This window comes from Papio anubis, chromosome 1 (genome assembly GCF_008728515.1).
Source record: "Papio anubis isolate 15944 chromosome 1, Panubis1.0, whole genome shotgun sequence".
Lineage (NCBI taxonomy): Eukaryota > Metazoa > Chordata > Mammalia > Primates > Cercopithecidae > Papio > Papio anubis.
Genome location: NC_044976.1, coordinates 127,055,420 through 127,073,230, shown reverse-complemented (window position 1 = coordinate 127,073,230; position 17,811 = coordinate 127,055,420). Strand labels below are relative to the sequence as shown.

The following is a 17,811-nucleotide window of genomic DNA, read 5'->3' as shown; positions in this document are numbered from 1 at the left end:
GCCATTTTTAATCTTTTATATTATATTGTTATTGTATCTTTTCTATGTTTAGATACACTTAGATACACAAATACCACTGTGTTACAATTGCCTACAGTATTAGGTACAGTAACATGCTGTACAGGTTTGTAGCCCAGGAGCAACAGGCTATACCATACAGCCAAGTGTGTAGTAGGCCATGCCATCTAGGTTTGTGTAAGTACACTCTATGATGTTCACACAACAACGAAATTGCCTAATGACACATTTCTCAGACTGTATCCTCGTCATTAAACAAAGCATGACTGTACTTTTTTATGGCAGCCCAAGCTGACTATCAGAGGAGTCAAAGATGGTACCCAGGTGTTTGGCCTGAGCCACTGGTAGAATGGTGGTACCGTGTGCCAAGCTGGGAGCACTGAGAGAAGAGCAGGTCTGGGAGCCATCGGGTGTTCCATCTGAGATGTCAGGAGGCATCAGATACATGAGCCCAGAGTTCAGGAAAGAGGTCCAGGGTAGGGACAGAAATGTGGGCGTCGTCAAAGCCTAGCACTGTGGCTCAAGCCTGTAATCCCAGCACTTTGGGAGGCCGAGGTGGGTGGATCACCTGAGGTCAGGAGTTCAAGACCAGCCTGGCCAACATGGTGAAACCCCGTCTCTACTAAAACTACAAAAATTAGCCGGGCATGGTGGCACGTGCCTGTAATCCCAGCTACTAGTGGGGCTGAGGCAGGAGGATCGCTCAAACTTGGGAGGCAGAGGTTGCAGTGAGCTGAGATCACGCCACTGCACTCCAGCCTGGGCAACAGAGCAAGACTGTGCCTGGAAAAAAAAAGAAAGAAAGAAAGAAAAGAAAAGAAATGTGGAAATGTGGGCATCGTCAGTGTGGAGCTGGCATTTAGTCATGTTCTGGGTGAGGGCAGCTTGAAAGCAAGTAGAGAGAGAGGGACAGGAAAAGAGGGGGATCCCAATTGAGCTGGGAAGTCTAGGCTGCAGTGAGCTGTGGTTGCACAATGATGGCACTCCAACCTGGGTGATGCATCAAGACCCTGTCTCAAAAAAAAAAAAAAAAGTGCTTTTGAACTGGTAAAAATGCTGGTAGAATTTATCAAAACTATTGTTCACAAACCTACTTACCAAACAGATGAGAGTAATAAAGATGGCTCTGCAGAAGTGCTCTAGGAAAACATTTTCTGAGCAGTTCACATATGGCAACATGAGTTATGAGCTTAAAATCTTTAAATCCTAGTGATGAATTTGGGAGTAAAGTAGCAATGGCTTAAATCTCCCACAGCTTCTCCTAATCTTAAAGGATCCTTATGACATACCATATAGGAAGATGCAGTGCAACTGAAAATACTCAGAAAATATTTCTGTTTCTTGAAGCATGCATACCAGCCGCTAAAGAGGAAAGTAACTTCCAAACAGAAAGAAATTGCAAAGATAAGTTAGCCACTTGCTGCTCTTGGGAGAAGAGACAGCCTGAGTGGAGAGTGAGCAATCTGGGAGAGGGGGAAGCCTGGGAAACAGCCAGCTCACCTTTCAGAGAAAAAGAGATGGGCCATGCCTCTGCTGTGCCAATTCCAGGAAAATGCACTTCAAAAGACTTGGGTGAGCCTGTTGTCATGGAGACCACCAGATTGAAGGGCTGAGGGTCCAGCCCAGCCCTGGACAGGTGACGTTTTCACTCTTCCTGAAACACAGGGCACTTGGCCTCTGATGTCTTTCCCTTGGCTTAGCAACCCCTTTTTCCACCTGCCTCCAACTCATTCTCTAAGTCTCCTGCCCACCTTGGGGAACCTTCCCCCAACACCAACTCCTGTGCCCCTTCTCTGGGTATAGACTCCTTAAGTAGGAGCTTATGGTACAGTGGAAAGAGCACAGTTTTAGAGTCAAAAAGACTTGAATATCAATCTTGCTTCTGCTCAAACAAACTGGATGACCTTGAACTAATTATTTAACCTTTCTGGGCCTCAATCTCTGTTTATTAAAATGAAGATGCCACTATGAGGTTGACCAGGTGGTTGTGATTCTAAGATGCTGTGTATCCAGTACCCAGGACAGAATAAATAATGAACAGAGCTATTATCACTTTATTATTACGTAGTATTGTAATGAATTGTTTATGTACCTTTTTGGGTAGACTCTGAACCCCTCAAGGGCAAGGGCCCTGTCTCATTGACCTCTATCTAGTGCCCAGCACAATGCCAGATGGAAGTAGGTGCTCAGGGAGTATCTGTAGAATGCATGCATGAATGAAGCAACTGGTGGGGGGTGCAGAACCACACCATCAGGTCCCCAGTTCTTCCATGATCATTTTACTTATTTATTTATTTAGAGACTGTGTCTTGCTCTGTCGCCCAGGCTGGAGTGCAATGGCATGAACTCGGCTCATTGCAACCTCCACCTCCCAGATTCAAGCCATTCTCCTGCCTCAGCTTCCCAAGTAGCTGGGATTACAGGTGCCCACTACCATACCCAGCCATTTTTTTTTTTCATTTTTAGTAGAGACGTCGTTTACCCATGTTGGCCAGGCTGGTCTCGAACTCCTGACCTCGAGTGATCCATCTGCCTTGGCCTCCCAAAGTGCTGTGATTACAGGCGTGAACCACCACGCCCGGCCCTCCATGATCATTTTAGAACATCCCTTCTCCCTCTGATTCCTACAGATGCTAGAGAGCCAGCCCGTGGTCAAGGTGTCGCTGGAAGCCTCCACTCGTCTTTGCAATTCACATACACCACACACAACCCCACACTCCCCAAGACCTCACCCCCTCCAGCCACCAAACCCCTTCGGACAGAAGCAGGCAGGCCCATCTCCAGCGGGGAACTGAGAAGACCCCTCCCCAACGCAGCCTGTTCCTCCCTCCAGGTTGAAAGAGTCATTTTCCAGGCTCTGCACTTGTTCAGGCTGTTACCCACATGCTGCTTCTGCTAAAACAGAACTCCGCCTGCAAGGCGCACCTCAAATGTGATTCATTTAGGAAACGACCCCTGCCTTTGGACTCCTTGCTGCATTTTCCCCCCGAATTAGAGCACAGGGCACCCCACTGGGATTTATACTTCCACCCCTTTCTCTGGACGGGGGGTGCCTTGAGGTGACACCCCCTCACCCCTGCCCCTCATACTGGGCATAGCATGGTCCCTATTCCCAATTTCTGAATGAAATATCTCCTTGAACGAAGTCGTAGCCTTGACTCCACCCAAGGGAAGCGTCCCCCAACGTTGCTGGGGGTCCTACGCAGATTCCCTCCCACCGCCAGGGTCCTCCCCTGCCGGGCTCCTGCCCTTCCCTGCTGGGCTCCTCCCTCTCCGGCTCTCACTGCCGGGCTCCCTAGTCCTGAGCCAGCCCGCCACCTAGCGGCGGAGCGAAGTCCACGCCCTACTCTCTGTCGGCCAAACACCTCACCCTAGGCTTTCAGCCAAATAGTTCATTCAGGTATAGAGAGCAGGGACCAGCGGCTGCAGCTAGCCCACAGCCTGTGAGCTGGGGGAGGGAGCAGGGCAGGGAAGGTCCTCCCTCTCCAACACCACTGGTGGCCGAGGGGAACGGGTGCCCCCCACTGCCTTGACTGGGCTGTGCTCCCTGGCTGGCTGTTTCCTCTTAGCCTCCCTTTCTTCTCAGCCGGATTAATTTGTAAACAATATTATCCTTCCCACTTATCCATTCAATAAGTATTTATCTATTTAAATATTTAATTTTGGACAAGCAAGGCGGCTCATGCCTGTAACCCCACACTGTGGGAGGCCAAGTTGGGAGGATCACTTGAGGCCAAGAGTTTAAGACCAGCCTGGGAAACATAGGGAGATCCTGTCTCTGTAAAAAAGTGAAAAAAATTAGCCGAGCATAGTGGCGCGTGCCTTTAGTCCCAGTTACTCGGGAGGCTGAGGCTGGAGGATCATATGAGCCCAGGAGACTGAGGCTGAACTGAGCTATGAACGCACCACTGCACTCCAGCCTGGGCGACAGAGTGAGACACTGTCTCAAATATGTATGTATTTAATTTTATTAGTCAAATAGGTAGCAAATACTTAGAGTGACAGTTATGTGACAGGCACTGTTCTGTGCACTGGTTATACAGCAATGAAAAAAAAAAACTGTCAAGAACGGGGGAAAAACACTGATTTTTTTTCACTAGTGTGAAACTTTTGAAAAATTGTATTGTTCAGGCGGGGCGTGGAGGCTCACGCCTGTAATCCCAGCACCTTGGGAGGCCGAGGCAGGTGGATCACGAGGTCAGGAGATCAAGACCATCCTGGCTAACATGGTGAAACCCCGGCTCTACTAAAAATACAAAAAAATTAGCCGGGTGTGGTGGCGGGCGCCTGTAGTCCCAGCTGCTCAGGAGGCTGAGGCAGGTGAATGGTGTGAATCCGGGAGGTGGAGCTTGCAGTGAGCCGAGATCGCACCACTGCACTCCAGCCTGGGCAACAGAGCAAGCCTCTGTCTCAAAAAAAAAAAAAAAAAAAATTGAATTGTTTTAAAATGTGTTACTACTTGAAACTGGTAATTTGACTTTACACTAAACTCCTACCAAGTGGTTCGCAAATGTTAGAAGATGAAAAATCTGGCAGGGTGCGGTGGCTCACGCTTGTAATCCCAGCACTTTGGGAGGCTGAGGTGGACGGATCATGAGGTCAGGAGTTCAAGACCAGCCTGGCCAACATGGTGAAACCCCATCTCTACTAAAAATGTAAAAATTCGCTGGGTGTGGTGGCCCATGCCTGTTATCTCAGCTACCCTAGAGGCTGAGGTAGGAGAATCGCTTGAAACTGGGAGGTGGAGTTTGCAGTGAGCTGAGATCGTGCCATTGCAGTTCAGCCCAGGCAACAAGAGCAAAACTCTATTTCAAAAAGAAAAAAAAAAAAAGACAAAAGAAGAAAGAAAAATCCCAGATCATGTTTCCAGGAAGGGAAGAGATGGGCTAGGTGTTGGAGCAGGACCCAACAGGATGTCTTGGGGAGGATGCTCTCTGGAGCATGCCTGGAGAACCCCTGCCAGCTTCCTGAATCTCCCCTTCCAAATTCCATTTCTCCCAGACTCTGAACACACCTGGATCTCTGGACTCAGTTAGCAGTGCTGCATCTGAGATGGGCAATAAACAGGCAGGTTTGGATGAAAACTGCAGGAGGGTGTTAAAGGAACTGGGCTGCTTGATCTGGAGAAGAGGGGCCTAGGATGGGAGGGGAAGCAAAATTGGTCCCTGTCTTTCCTACGAAATTGGCTTACTAAGGGCTTGGAGAAAGATGTGGGAGTCACACCCAGGTCTAGGTACAGGAAGAGCCTTCTCACCCAGACCTGCTGTCCTGGGAGGGGGCTGGCCCTCCTGAGGCTAGGCTGATAGCCAGGTGACTCCTGGCAGGAGAATCATGGACCCAGAGGGGTAGTAAACCTAAAGCACACTCACCAGAACCCCTGGGTAACATTTTATTCTACTTGCTTTTTTACATAACTATCCATTTTATTTTTGTATGCATTTCAGAGTGAATTGCAGATGTCAGTATACTTCACCCCTAAGACCTTCTGTATGAGTAGCATTAAGTACAGTTCAGTATTTGTTTACAGTTTTTTAAGGTAAAATTTATATCCAGTAGGCCTGGCGCAGTGGCTCACACCTGTAATTCCAACACTTTGGGAGGCTGAAGCAGGCGGATCACATGAGGCTAGGAGTTCAAGACTAGCCTGGCCAACATGGCAAAACTCCGTCTCTACTGAAAATACAAAAATTAGCCAGGCATGGTGGAGGGCACCTGTAATCCCAGCTACTCAGGTGGCTGAGGCATGAGAATTGCTTGAACCCGGGAGGCAGACGTAGAAGTGAGTGGAGATTGCACCACTGCACTCCAGCCTGGGCGACAGAGACCTTGTCTCAAAAAAAAGTGTATATCCAGTGAAACGCACAAATCTTAAGGGTACCGTTTGATGAATTTTAATAAATGCATAAACCTGTATAACCCAAGCCACTGTATCAAAATATAAAACCATCAACCTATAGTTTCCTATGCCCCTTCTGTCAATCCCTATTCCCACTCCTCCCACAATGGCCACCACTGTTTTTAGTTTTATCTACCATATATTAATATTGCCTGTACTAGAACTTCAAATAAATGGAATGGTACGATGTGTATTCTTTTTTTTTTTGAGATGAAGTCTCGCTCTTGTCCCCCAGGCTGGTGTGCGATGGCACAATCTCGGCTCACTGCAACCTCTGCCTCCCGGGTTCAAGCAATTCTCTTGCCTCAGCCTCCCACGCAGCTGGGATTACAGGTGCCTGCCACCATGCCCAGCTAATTTTTGTATTTTTAGTAGAGACAGAGTTTCACCATGTTAGCCAGGCTGGTCTTGAACTCCTGACCTCAGGTGATCCACCCGCCTCGGCCTCCCAAAGGGCTGGGATTACAGGCATGAGCCACCGTGCCTGGCCAATTTGTGCCCGGTCAATGTGTATTCTTTTGTGTAAGACTCCTTTTACTCAATGTAATGTTTTTGAGATACTTTCATACTGTTGCATTTATGAGTCCTTTGTTCTATTTTATTGCTAAGTAGTGTTCAATTGCATGAATGTAAGTTTATTCTAACCTTTTTATCATTATGAAATGTCTCTATTTGTGACAGTACAGTTTGTCTTAAAGTTTGCTCTATGTTCTCTGATATTAATATAGCCATTCCAGTCATCCTCTGATTACCCGTGGCCTACTGTATCTTTTTCCATCCATTTACTTTCACCTAAGTGTTTTTATATTTAAAGTATGTCTCTAATCAGACTGACTCCCGAGGGTTTGTTTTTTTTCCCCCCACAATTCTAGCAAGATTTGATAGCCTCTTTTTACCAAATAGGGTAAGATATTCTAGGCTTATCTTGTATTTTTTTTTTCCTGCCTGAGACCTGAAAACAGTCATTTCTTCAGGATCCTTCCTTCATTTCTTGAAAAAAGTGGTATTTAGAGACTATAATCTGTGTGCTAGGGGTATTGTTGCTACCAAGTTAATCACTGTTTGAAGGCCTTTTCAGTGAGCATGACTTTTTGGCAGGGTCTAATTTTTTTGCATGTGATGTCTAATTGTTCCAATACTATTTGTTGAAAAGACTATCCCTTCTCCTTTGGATTGTCTTTGCTCCTTTGTCAAAGATCAGTTGTCTATATTTGTGTGAATTTTTTCAAGAGCTGTGTATTCTGTTCCATTGGTATATGTCTATTCTTCCATCAGTATCACACTGTCTTGATTAGTGTAGCTTTATATAAGTCTTAAGTTGGGTAGCATCAGTCCTTTCAACTTTCATTCTCCCTCCACATCAAAATGTTTTGCCCATAGTGTTTCTACTATCTTATGTGTGTCTCATCGCAACCTGGACGCTGACAATGGCTTTCCAGACTTTCTCTTTTTTTTTTTTGACAGGGAGTCTCACTCTGTTGCCCAGGCTGGAGTGCAGTGGCACAATCTCAGTTCACTGCAGCCTCCACCTCCTGGGTTCAAGCGATTTTCCTGCCTTAGTCCTTAGCCCCCAGAGTAGCTGGGATTACAAACGCGTGCCACTACGCTTGGATAATTTTTGTATTTTTTTAGTAGAGACAGAGTTTCACCATGTTGGCCAGGCTTGTCTGTAACTCCTGACCTCAAGTGATCTGCCTGCCTCAGCCTCCCAAAGTGCTGGGAATACAAGTGTAAGCCACTGCACCCAGCCACTCTCCAGACCTTCTAAAAGCTGCCATCAGAATAATTCTGCCGGAAAAGCTGACTTGCCTCAGCTCCTTTACATTCTACTTCACACTCTATATTCTGGGGGAAAAAACTCTTCCCCTTATTTACGATGACTTATTCTCCTACTGATATGGTTTGGACATTTGTCCCCACCAAATCTCATATTGAAACGTAATCTCCAGTGTTAGAGGTGGGGCCTGGTGGGAGGTGTTTGGATCATAGGGATGGATCCCTCATGAATGTCTTAGCACCATCCCCTTGGTGATGAGTGAGTTCTTACTCTAAGTTCACATAAGATCTGCTTGGTTAAAAGTGTGTGGTACTTCTCTTTCTCACTTACTCTCTTGCTCCCTCTCTTGCTATGTGACATGCTGTTCATCTTTGCCTGATGCAAAGCTCCCTGAGGCTCTCATCAGAAGCAGATGTGGCACACACAGCCTACAGAACCAAACCATGAGCCAAAATGAACATATTTTCTCTACAAATCACCCAACTTTAGGTATTTATTTATAGCAATGCAAGAATTGACTAATACATCTACCTCTAGGTTTTTGTCCAAGCTTCCCAACTGATATGGACCTACCTGACTTCATCTGTCTATGCCACCCAACCCCTCCCTTCTTCAAGTGGCATCATAAAGCCACATTCTCCAGCAAGATTCTAAAATTGGTCCAGTTGTATCCTAGTAACCTCCAATGTTATTTCTTAACCTCCATCCCCTTTCAGAATACCACTACATTTTGCAGTGAATTGTCTGCCTCGTTAGACAGTAATTCCCCCAAACTCCTTTGTACAATGCTTTGAACTCAATGAGCACTTATTATGAACCTGTGAACAAATTAACCATATGTAGAATACATATACCCAGATTCCAACAAGGGTTTACTGGGAAGACAGAGGAAAAAAACACAATAACTTTGTTTCACAATTCATTTACTGAATTGGGGCAGGTGATTTAACAATGGATTAGGAGATAAGGCTGGGAGAGAAGAGTTATTGCTTCCCCTCCCAGGAGCCAGTTGTGTCACGGATGCCTGTAAATGTTCCAAAATAGCCATCTGTTGTTGGGCGAGCTGGGTCTGAAGCTGGAGGTTGGCATACATACATTCCAGGAGTCCTAGGCATTCCTTGGGCTTGTGATCAACTCCAGAAGGAAAAGCAATGGAGGTGCAAGGAAACAAAGGAGAGAGATTTGGTAATTGTACTGAGGTTAGAAGGACCCTAATAAAATGACCTCTCCAATCTTTCCAGGCACAACCCACCCCAGACATACCTTTGCCCAGCTGTCACCTCCCAGTGAGGCATACCTGGCTATCCTATTTTAATTTGAAATCAGTCATTGGAACTTATACCTCTCTCCCTTGTTTTACTTTTCCCATAATATTTATGGTCATATTGCATATTTTATAATTACTTAATTTTTGTCTAAGTTCCTCTTCTAGAATGTAAGCTCCAGGAAGGCAAGGATTTTTATCTGATTGATTCACTACTTTAACCCAGCACCTAGAAAAATGCCTGGCGTATAACAAATATTTGATAAGTGAATGAAATGGTCTGGGAGGGAGTCCTAACTTCCCTAGAGCTCATGGGATACCTCAGCCTCCTCTGTTACCTGACTCTGTTACCTGACATAGTGTCTCACTGACCTGAAGTTCCCTGACTTCAACCATTCTTGCTGCATCGGTCCATTCTTTTTTTTTTTTTTTTGGAGACGGAGTTTCACTTGTCACCCAGGCTGGAGTACAATGGTACGACCTCGGCTCACTGCAACCTCCACCTCCTGGGTTCAAGCAATTCTCCTGCCTCAACTTCCTGAGTAGCTGGGATTATAGGCATGTGCCACCATGTCCGGCTAATTTTTGTATCATTAGTAGAGATGAGGTTTCACCATGTTGCGCACGCTGGTCTTGAACTCCTGACCTCAGGTGATCTGCCCGCCCTGGCCTTCCAAAGTGCTGGTATTACAAGCGTGAGCCACTGCACCTGGCCAGTCCATTCTTTTTCTAATAATTTTCTTTTTCTTTTCTTTTTTTTTTTTTTTCAATGGAGCCTTGCTCCGTCTCCCAGGCTGTAGTGCAGCAGCACAATCCCAGCTCACTGCAACTTCTACCTCCCGGTTCAAGCAATTCTCCTGCCTCAGTCTCCCAAGTAGCTGGGATTACAGGCAGGTGCCACCATGCCCAGCTAATTTTTGTATTTTTAGTAGAGACGGGGTTTTGCCATGTTGGTGAGGCTGGTCTCAAACTCCTGACCTCAGGTGATCTGCCCGCCTCGGCCTCCCAAAGTGCTGGGATTACAGGCATGAGCCACCACGCCCCGCCAGTCCATTCTTTTTTTTTTTTTTTCTGAGACGGAGTTTCACTCTTGTTGCCCAGGCAGGAGTACAATGGCCCAGTCTTGCCTCACTGCAACCTCCGCCTCCCGGGTTCAAGCGATTCTCCTGCCTCAGCCTCCCGAGTAACTGAGATTTCAGGCATCTGCCACCACACCCGGCTAATTTTTGTATTTTTAGTAGAGATGAGGTTTCACCATGTCGGTCAGGCTGGTCTCGAACTCCTGACCTCAGGCAATCCACCTGCCTCGGCCTCCCAAAGTGCTGGGATTACAGGCGTGAGCCATTGTGCCCAGCTACTTTTTCTAATATTTTAAACTACACTATACACAGCCAGTTAACTTTGGTAATTATATTATCTGCTGTTTGTATTTTTATCAGTCTTGACTTCTTTGTTGGACTCTGAGGTCCTCAAAAACAGGGGTTATGACTATCTAGTTAGTGCCCTGTTTGGTTCCCCATAGCTATGCCAAATACCCACTGACCTCCCCAGGGGAAGATGAATGATGAAAATTCAAAGAACCTGAGACTGAGCTAATAGTTTCCTTCTCTGGCCACCGTTTTTTAAAATTTTACCTTACCAAGTGAACAGGGGTAAACCTGGCCATCTTTTAACTAAAATTACCAGTAAGCAATGAGGGGTTCACTTCACTCCTGCCTAGTCTAGCAAAGGTGCTAACAAGCAAGGAAACAATACAAGTTGGTAGAACTGGGATGATAATGAAATCAATGAAACTAAATAATCAACAAGCTACCATGGAAAAATCTATAGATGCCTAACATAGATTTGGCTCTTGATCAATAGGTGACAGCTCAAGCCACCTCCTCCATGCAACCCCTCCCCCTGCTGAGTCCATTAGAAAACCCTCCCTACATACTTACCTGAGGGCAGCTTTGTTGTCTGGATGTTCAGAAAAGTGGCTGGTGGGGAACTTGCTTGAAGATTAATATAGCTGGGGGAGGGTTTTGCTCTACAAAGAGGCACAGCATTAGCTTCCTCTTTGGCTGGAACTAAATCAGAGGTAACTAAATCAGAGCTCATTCCAACAAGGGACAGCCATTCTAATTAGATCCCTGCACCTGGTCCATGAAAGCAGGTGCCCAGGCCCTGCCTTGAATATGTTACATATCAGAAAGACACATACGACAAAAAGGAAATCATAATAGGATTAAGAAAAACCAAGCAGGAGTGGGATAAGCTAAAATCTAATTTGTTTACAAGTTCTTACTGATACACACTACATGTTTGTGACTATACTAAATCCTAGCGAGTACATGAGATATGTTAAGATGTGGTTTCTTAGATGCTTATTATCTAGTTAGGAAGACAAATCGCAGGTGAAACAGTGATCTAACAAGACGAGGACATAAACAATGAGTCTGATAGTCTGGGGTGAAAATAAAAGCCTTTTATCTGTTAGTTATACTATGTGATTACACATAAAGGTGAATTTTTTTTTTGTTTTTTTGGTTTTTTTTTGAGACGGAGTCTTGCTCTGTCGCCCAGGCTGGAGTTCAGTGGCGCAATCTCGGCTCACTGCAAGCTCCGCCTCGGGTTCATGCCATTCTCCTGCCTCAGCCTCCCAAGTAGCTGGGACTACAGGCGCCCGCCACCATGCCGGGCTAATTTTTTTGTATTTTTAGTAGAGACAGGGTTTCACCGTGTTAACCAGGATGGTCTCGATCTCTTGACCTCGTGATCCGCCCGTCTCGGCCTCCCAAAGTGCTGGGGGATTACAGGCGTGAGCCACTGCGCCCGGCCAAGGTGAATGTTTTTTACAAGGGAGAAGAGATCAATATGAGTAGTGAGAGAACTCTACCTGCCTTCTGGTAGAGGATATTCACTAAATCTTAAAAACTTGAAGTGGCTGGGCACGGTGGCTCATGCTTGTAATCCCAGCACTTTGGGAGGCCGAGGCGGGCAGATCAGCTGAGGTCAGGAGTTCAAAAAGTAGCCTGACCAACATGGTAAAACTCCATCTCTCCTAAAAATACAAAATTAGCCAGGCGTGGTGGTGGGTGCCTATAATCCCAGCTACTTGGGAGGCTGACGCAGGAGAATCGCTTGAACTCAGGAGGGAGAGATTGCAGCGAGCCAAGACGCCACTGCACTCCAGCCTGGGCAACAAGAGTGAAATTCCTTCTCAAAAAAAAAACAAAACAACAACAACAAAAAGCTTGAGAAGCCAGGCTATACTGGTAAGACCACAATCAAGCCCCTCTCCCTAACAAGGATTGGCCTGTGACCCAATACAGGCCAATCATGGCATTCCCATTCCCTTTGGCAACTGTGACTGAGCCAAGGGAGTAGGCACATGAGGTAAGTTGGGCCAGAGTCATTCCCTAGGATCAATATATGGATTCCGTATCTAAGAAATTTACTTTCTTCTGATCTCCTATTCTGAGAAAATGTATGGTTGGGCCCAGTGAAAGCTATATGGCTACTACACCATGAGAAGTGGATAAAAGCAAGAGATCAGAGACAAGAAAAAGCATAGGAGATAGATGGATACACAGACACCAAGAGGCACTGAATCTCCAGTTTTAGTCCCTGAGGCCCTGGTTTTTGCCACTCTTCTTCCCATTATTCTGTGAGCTACTTCAGCATCTCTCCCAACTGCACAACCCCTGAATTGCCTTTTTGACTTAAAGAAGTTTGAGTACAACTCAACTCTCATATTAACATAATCACATCTGGACATATTGAATCTGAGGTGAGAGTAGGAAATGCCAATAGAAGTGCCTAGAAAAACAGCCAGAGAGCTGGCACCGGAGCTCAAGTGAAAGGTCAAACTGCCAGGCCAGCCCCAAAAAGAGGATAAAGAAGCTGCAAAAATACATTAGCTCTCCAAGCTAAAAAACAGAGAGAGAAAAACTGAACCTTCAAAGAACTCCTCCTCAAGAGTCTAGAAGATGAAAAGGAAGTGGCAAAGTAGACAAGGGCAATGGATGGAAAGTCAGACAGCTGGAACTAGGTAAGAGTTAAAAAGGCAAGACAGTAGGGAGACAATAATTCACTGTTATAATGAAATCAAGAAAGGATGGAAAAACAATTCATTTTCATTCACACACATAAGAGACAGCTAAGTGCCTGCTATGTGTCAGTCACTGTGGATACCACAGTTTGCTAAACAGAAGTGGTCACTACTCTGCTGGAACTGACAGTCTTGCTGTGCAGACAGTCATTAGGTGATCAAGTACACACACTATTACACTTCAGTAAGTGCTATGAAAGCAACTGACCTAGTCTGTAGAGCTGGAAAACATGTCCTGAGGAAGTGATATCTCAGCTGGGATCTGAAGGATAAAGAAGGGCCTCTTCATAAAAAACAAGCCTGGTGGCAGAAGTGTGAAAAGTAGGTTGTATTAAGAAAGATGTCTTATTCTTGTTCTTTACTCAGAGGGCAACAGAAGGAATGGCCTGGTAAGAGGAAGAAGTGCTTATATGTGGGTGCCAGGGTGAGATGCTTTCTGTCTGGAAGGTCACTGAGCCTATGAAAACTGAAATCTGTTCTCTGTCAGTCACTCTTGGTGAGGAAAATATATTTTATTGGTTTTGCTATTTTTCTTTTGCACTGGGTTACTGGGTTTGTGGATTTTCCAAGCTCTACCGGTAGGTCATCCATCTTCTTTTCCCTCCTGCTCCAGAGTCATCAGCTCATTTGATGGTTTGTACAGAATGTGGTAAGGAGACAGAAGCTGGAACTCAGGTCTCAAGATTCTTCTCAATAATGTGTTAATTTCCATGCAAAATATGTTAATTCCCATGCAAATGCACTTCAAAATAATTTGAGTCCTTCCTAGACATATGAGAATGCATTTTGTTTTTTTTGGAGACGGAGTCTTGCTCTGTCGCCCAGGGTGGAGTGCAGTGGTGTGATCTTGACTCACTGCAAGCTCCGCCTCCCAGGTTCATGCCATTCTCCTGCCTCAGCCTCCTGAGTAGCTGGGACTACAGGTGCCCGCCACAACGCCCGGCTAATTTTTTGTATTTTTAGTAGAAACGGGGTTTCACCGTGTTAGCCAGGATGGTCTCGATTTCCTGACCTCGTGATCCGCCCGCCTCAGCCTTCCAAAGTGCTGGGATTACAGGCGTGAGCCACCGTGCCCGGCCGAGAATGCATTTTATACTGGGTTATAAGGTTTGAAGAATGCTTTACACATTTTTACACAAGGTGACATGAGAAATTAAAAATTGTTTTTAATTTAAAAAAAAAGAGACTGCTTTACATACACTCTATACTAAAGGAGCTGTATTTCTGACAACGTATGACAGAGGATGAGGGTGGAGAGAGGCCAAAGGAGGCAGAACAGAGGATATGATAATAAAAGGTGCTTTACGTACATTCTCTTATATGTTTCTCACAATGACCCTTAAAGTAGAGTCATTGTGGATACCACAGTCTGCTAAACAGATGTGGTCGCTACTCTCCTGGAACTGATAGTCTCGCAGCGTAGACAGTCATTAGGTGATCAAGCACACACACTATTACATTTCAGTAAGTGCTATAAGAGTCTTGTAGAACTGGGGAATGTGACCTGAGGAATGTAGATAAAGTGGGTAGCTTTACCTACATTTTACTTGAGGAAACTTAAGTCAGGAAATTTGCTCAAGATTCCACAGTTAATATGTGTGAATGAGTAATGTTTTTTAGTTAGGCCTAGCTTTATACCCTTAGCCCATCCCTTAGTAGCAGTAAATTTAAATGTTTCAATCTGTTGTGGGGTTAACAGTATTTTCTAGTAGAATTGTGAGCATTAAATAAGTGGTAAACTGGCTGGGAGCGATGGCTCACGCCTGTAATCCCAAGACTTTGGGAGGCCAAAGTGGGTCGATCACCTGAGGCCAGGAGTTCAACACCTGGCATAACCCCATCTGTACTAAAAATACAAAAATTAGCCAGGCTTGGCGGCATACACCTGTAATCCCAGCTACTTGGGTGTCTGAGGCACAAGAATCACTTGAATCTAGGAGGCAGAGGTTGCAGTGATCCTAAGTAGGTAAACTGCTTAAGAGGGTCTGGCAAGGCTGGGCGCGGTGGCTCAAGCCTGTAATCCCAGCACTTTGGGAAGCCGAGACAGGTGAATCACGAGGTCAGGAGATCGAGACCATCCTGGCTAACACGGTGAAACTCCGTCTCTACTAAAAAAAAAAAAAATACAAAAAAACTAGCCTGGCGAGGTGGCGGGCGCCTATAGTCCCAGCTACTCGGGAGGCTGAGGCAGGAGAATGGCATGAACCCGGGAGGCGGAGCTGGCAGTGAGCTGAGATCCGGCCACTGCACTCTAGCCTGGGCGACAGAGCGAGACTCCGTCTCAGAAAACAAAAACAAAAACAAAAAAAACAGGGTCTGGCAAATAGCAGCTGGAATTAAATTTGGTCCTGTAGACTCCAAAGTCATGCTCTTTACCACTGCACTACATACTCTGTGAAAAGAGCTAGTTAATTTATGTCCAAGCTGGGGCCGGGCACGGTGGCTGACGCCTGTAATCCCAGCACTTTGTGAGGCCAAAGCAGGCAGATCACCTGAGCTCGGGAGTTGGAAACCAGCCTGACCAACATGGAGAAACCCCATCTCTACTAAAAATACAAAATTAGCTGGGCGTGGGGGCACATGCCCGTAATCCCAGCTACTCGGGAGGCTGAGGCAGGAGAATTGCTTGAATCCGGGAGGTGGAGGTTGCGGTGAGCCAAGATCATGCCACTGCACTCCAGCCTGGACAACAAAAGCAAAACTCCGTATTAAAAAAAAAAAAAAAAAAAAAATTTATGTCCAAGCTATGGAATAGTAGGTCTTTCAGATAATGTATTCCACCTATAGTTAAGTGGATAGGCTCTGGAGTCAGAAGGCCTCAGGCATTTCCCTGGCCACCAATGGAACTGTCCCACTATAACTCAGTATCTGTTCACTCTAGCTAACACCATGTCTTCTAAGATCCTGTACACAATCTTGTTCTAAGTATTAAGAGGAGATACAAAGGAAGAATAATAAATTCATTTAACAAATAATTACTGAGCATCTACTATTTAACAGATCCAGTTCTAGGTTCTGGGAATACAGCAATGCTCCCAATTTAATGGGGAATGCAAAGGAGGTCTTGCTTTTTAAGGGAGGGGAAGCAGGGCCTCCAACACACACCTTTTCTGTTAGGATGACTAGTGTGCTGCTCCATCTGAACACCAACAGGTGTGGTGCCTGGGAAAGAATCATAGCATCAGATGATCAACAATCCATGCTAGTATTTTCACTATGACAATTTCCTAAATTGTCTCCAGCAGATCTCAGGCTGTTCCGGTCTGCGGAGGAAAAAGTAGGAAACTCTATTTCATGGCCAAACACGTGACTGTTCTCCACTAGTTTGGAAAAGTTATTTCTATACCAGTGCTTCCTTTTTTTTTCTGGACAAAATAGTAATTTAACCAAAGCCAAACCTTAAACCTCTCTGATGAACGGGCAATTACTTTCCGTGTTCTCACCATGTTTTAATTTCCACGGTATGATGAGTCCTTCTCCTATCCCGAATGGTAATTTTAAAACTCTGGCTCGGCCGGGCGCGGTGGCTCAAGCCTGTAATCCCAGCACTTTGGGAGGCCGAGACGGGCGGATCACAAGGTCAGGAGATCGAGACCATCCTGGCGAACCCGGTGAAACCCCGTCTCTACTAAAAAAAATACAAAAAAATAAGCCGGGCGAGGTGGCGGGCGCCTGTAGTCCCAGCTACTCGGGAGGCTGAGGCAGGAGAATGGCGTGAACCCGGGAGGCGGAGCTTGCAGTGAGCTGAGATCCGGCCACTGCACTCCAGCCGGGGTCAAAGGGAGGACCCCCCCTTCTAAAAAAAAAAAAGATAAAAAAAAAACTCTGGCTCCCCATCATCTCTAACTAAGACTGAGGACAGCGGGAGAGGGATGGATGTGGGGAAATAAAATCTCAAAGCACCACAGGGAATACTTTTTTTTTTTCTTTTTGAGATGAAGTCTCGCTCTGTCGCCAGGCTGAAGTGCAGTGGCGCGATCTAAGCTCACTGCAACCTCCGTCTCCAGGGTTCAAGCGATTCTCCTGCCTCAGCCCCCCGAGTAGCTGGGATTATAGGCGCGCGCCACCACGCCCGGCTAATTTTTGTATTTTTATTAGAGACGGGGTTTCACCATATCGGCCACGCTGGTCTCGAACTCCTGACCTCAGGTGATCCACCCGCCTCGGCCTTCCAAAGTGCTGGGATTACAGGCGTGAGCCACAGCGCCCGGCGGAAATACTTGGGAAAATATTTTAGATAGGATAACTTAAGGAAACGCAAGCCATCACCCTCCGGTACTGCTCACAGCCTCACTGAAAGCATTTCCTAAGAAGGGAAAAGTCCACACACAGCCATTAGTCCAGATGCGATAAACCACAACTCCCAGTGTGCCCGGAAAAAGGCTGCCCAGTCCGGCACTGTAAGACTACAACTCCCACTTCACCCAGGGCCAAGCCGGCCAGGTCTTCCCCCATCTGCTGGCCGGAGTCCCGCCTCTCTAGTCCACCTATTGCTAAGGCTAGAACAAAAGAGTGGAAACTGTCAAGCCTTTCTTAGCCTTCACGGTCGGATAGGAGCCGAGTCGCAATACACAGTTTAACGACCTCACCTGCGGTGTTAACCGAAAGCCGCAACCCCAGCACCCAACCCTAGAGTTGACACACATGCGTAGTGGCGTGCCGGCCAACTGCCAGAGCCTTGGCGCCTGCGCCGACGTTCGAGCTGCACGCGGCCGGGAGCGGCCACCCTATTGCGCAAGCGCCTGTGCCCTCCCAGTGCCTTC

The 17,811-nt window shown here is 46.3% G+C and overlaps 1 protein-coding gene across 4 annotated transcripts; it reads right to left on the bottom strand.

The window, feature by feature from the left end:
- Nucleotides 1–8,597: 8,597 nt before the first annotated feature.
- On the bottom strand, nucleotides 8,598–17,798 carry TSACC (TSSK6 activating cochaperone). 4 transcript variants are annotated; one of them, XM_017947913.2, is made up of 4 exons: nucleotides 17,638–17,798; nucleotides 16,154–16,311; nucleotides 10,896–11,024; nucleotides 8,598–8,825 (listed from the first exon to the last, which is right to left on the bottom strand). In XM_017947913.2, exons 2-4 carry the CDS (start codon nucleotides 16,185–16,187, stop codon nucleotides 8,611–8,613), a joined length of 378 nt encoding a protein of 125 aa, XP_017803402.1. In that variant the 5' UTR covers nucleotides 16,188–16,311; nucleotides 17,638–17,798; the 3' UTR covers nucleotides 8,598–8,610. The 4 variants fall into 4 exon arrangements, with proteins under 4 accessions (XP_017803402.1, XP_017803408.1, XP_017803403.1 ...); XM_017947919.2 differs by having other exon boundaries at nucleotides 8,598–8,814; XM_017947914.2 differs by having other exon boundaries at nucleotides 8,598–8,814; nucleotides 16,154–16,210; nucleotides 17,638–17,772.
- Nucleotides 17,799–17,811: the final 13 nt, after the last annotated feature.

Coding starts and splice junctions, on each gene's coding strand:
- TSACC (XM_017947913.2), bottom strand. CDS start 16,187: ATGGAGCAGCACACTAGTCATCCTAACAGAAAAG. Junction 11,025..16,153: donor TAGTCATCCTAACAGAAAAG/GTGTGTGTTGGA, acceptor CCTCTGATTTAG/TTCCAGCCAAAGAGGAAGCT. Junction 8,826..10,895: donor GACAACAAAGCTGCCCTCAG/GTAAGTATGTAG, acceptor TTCCTTCTGGAG/TTGATCACAAGCCCAAGGAA.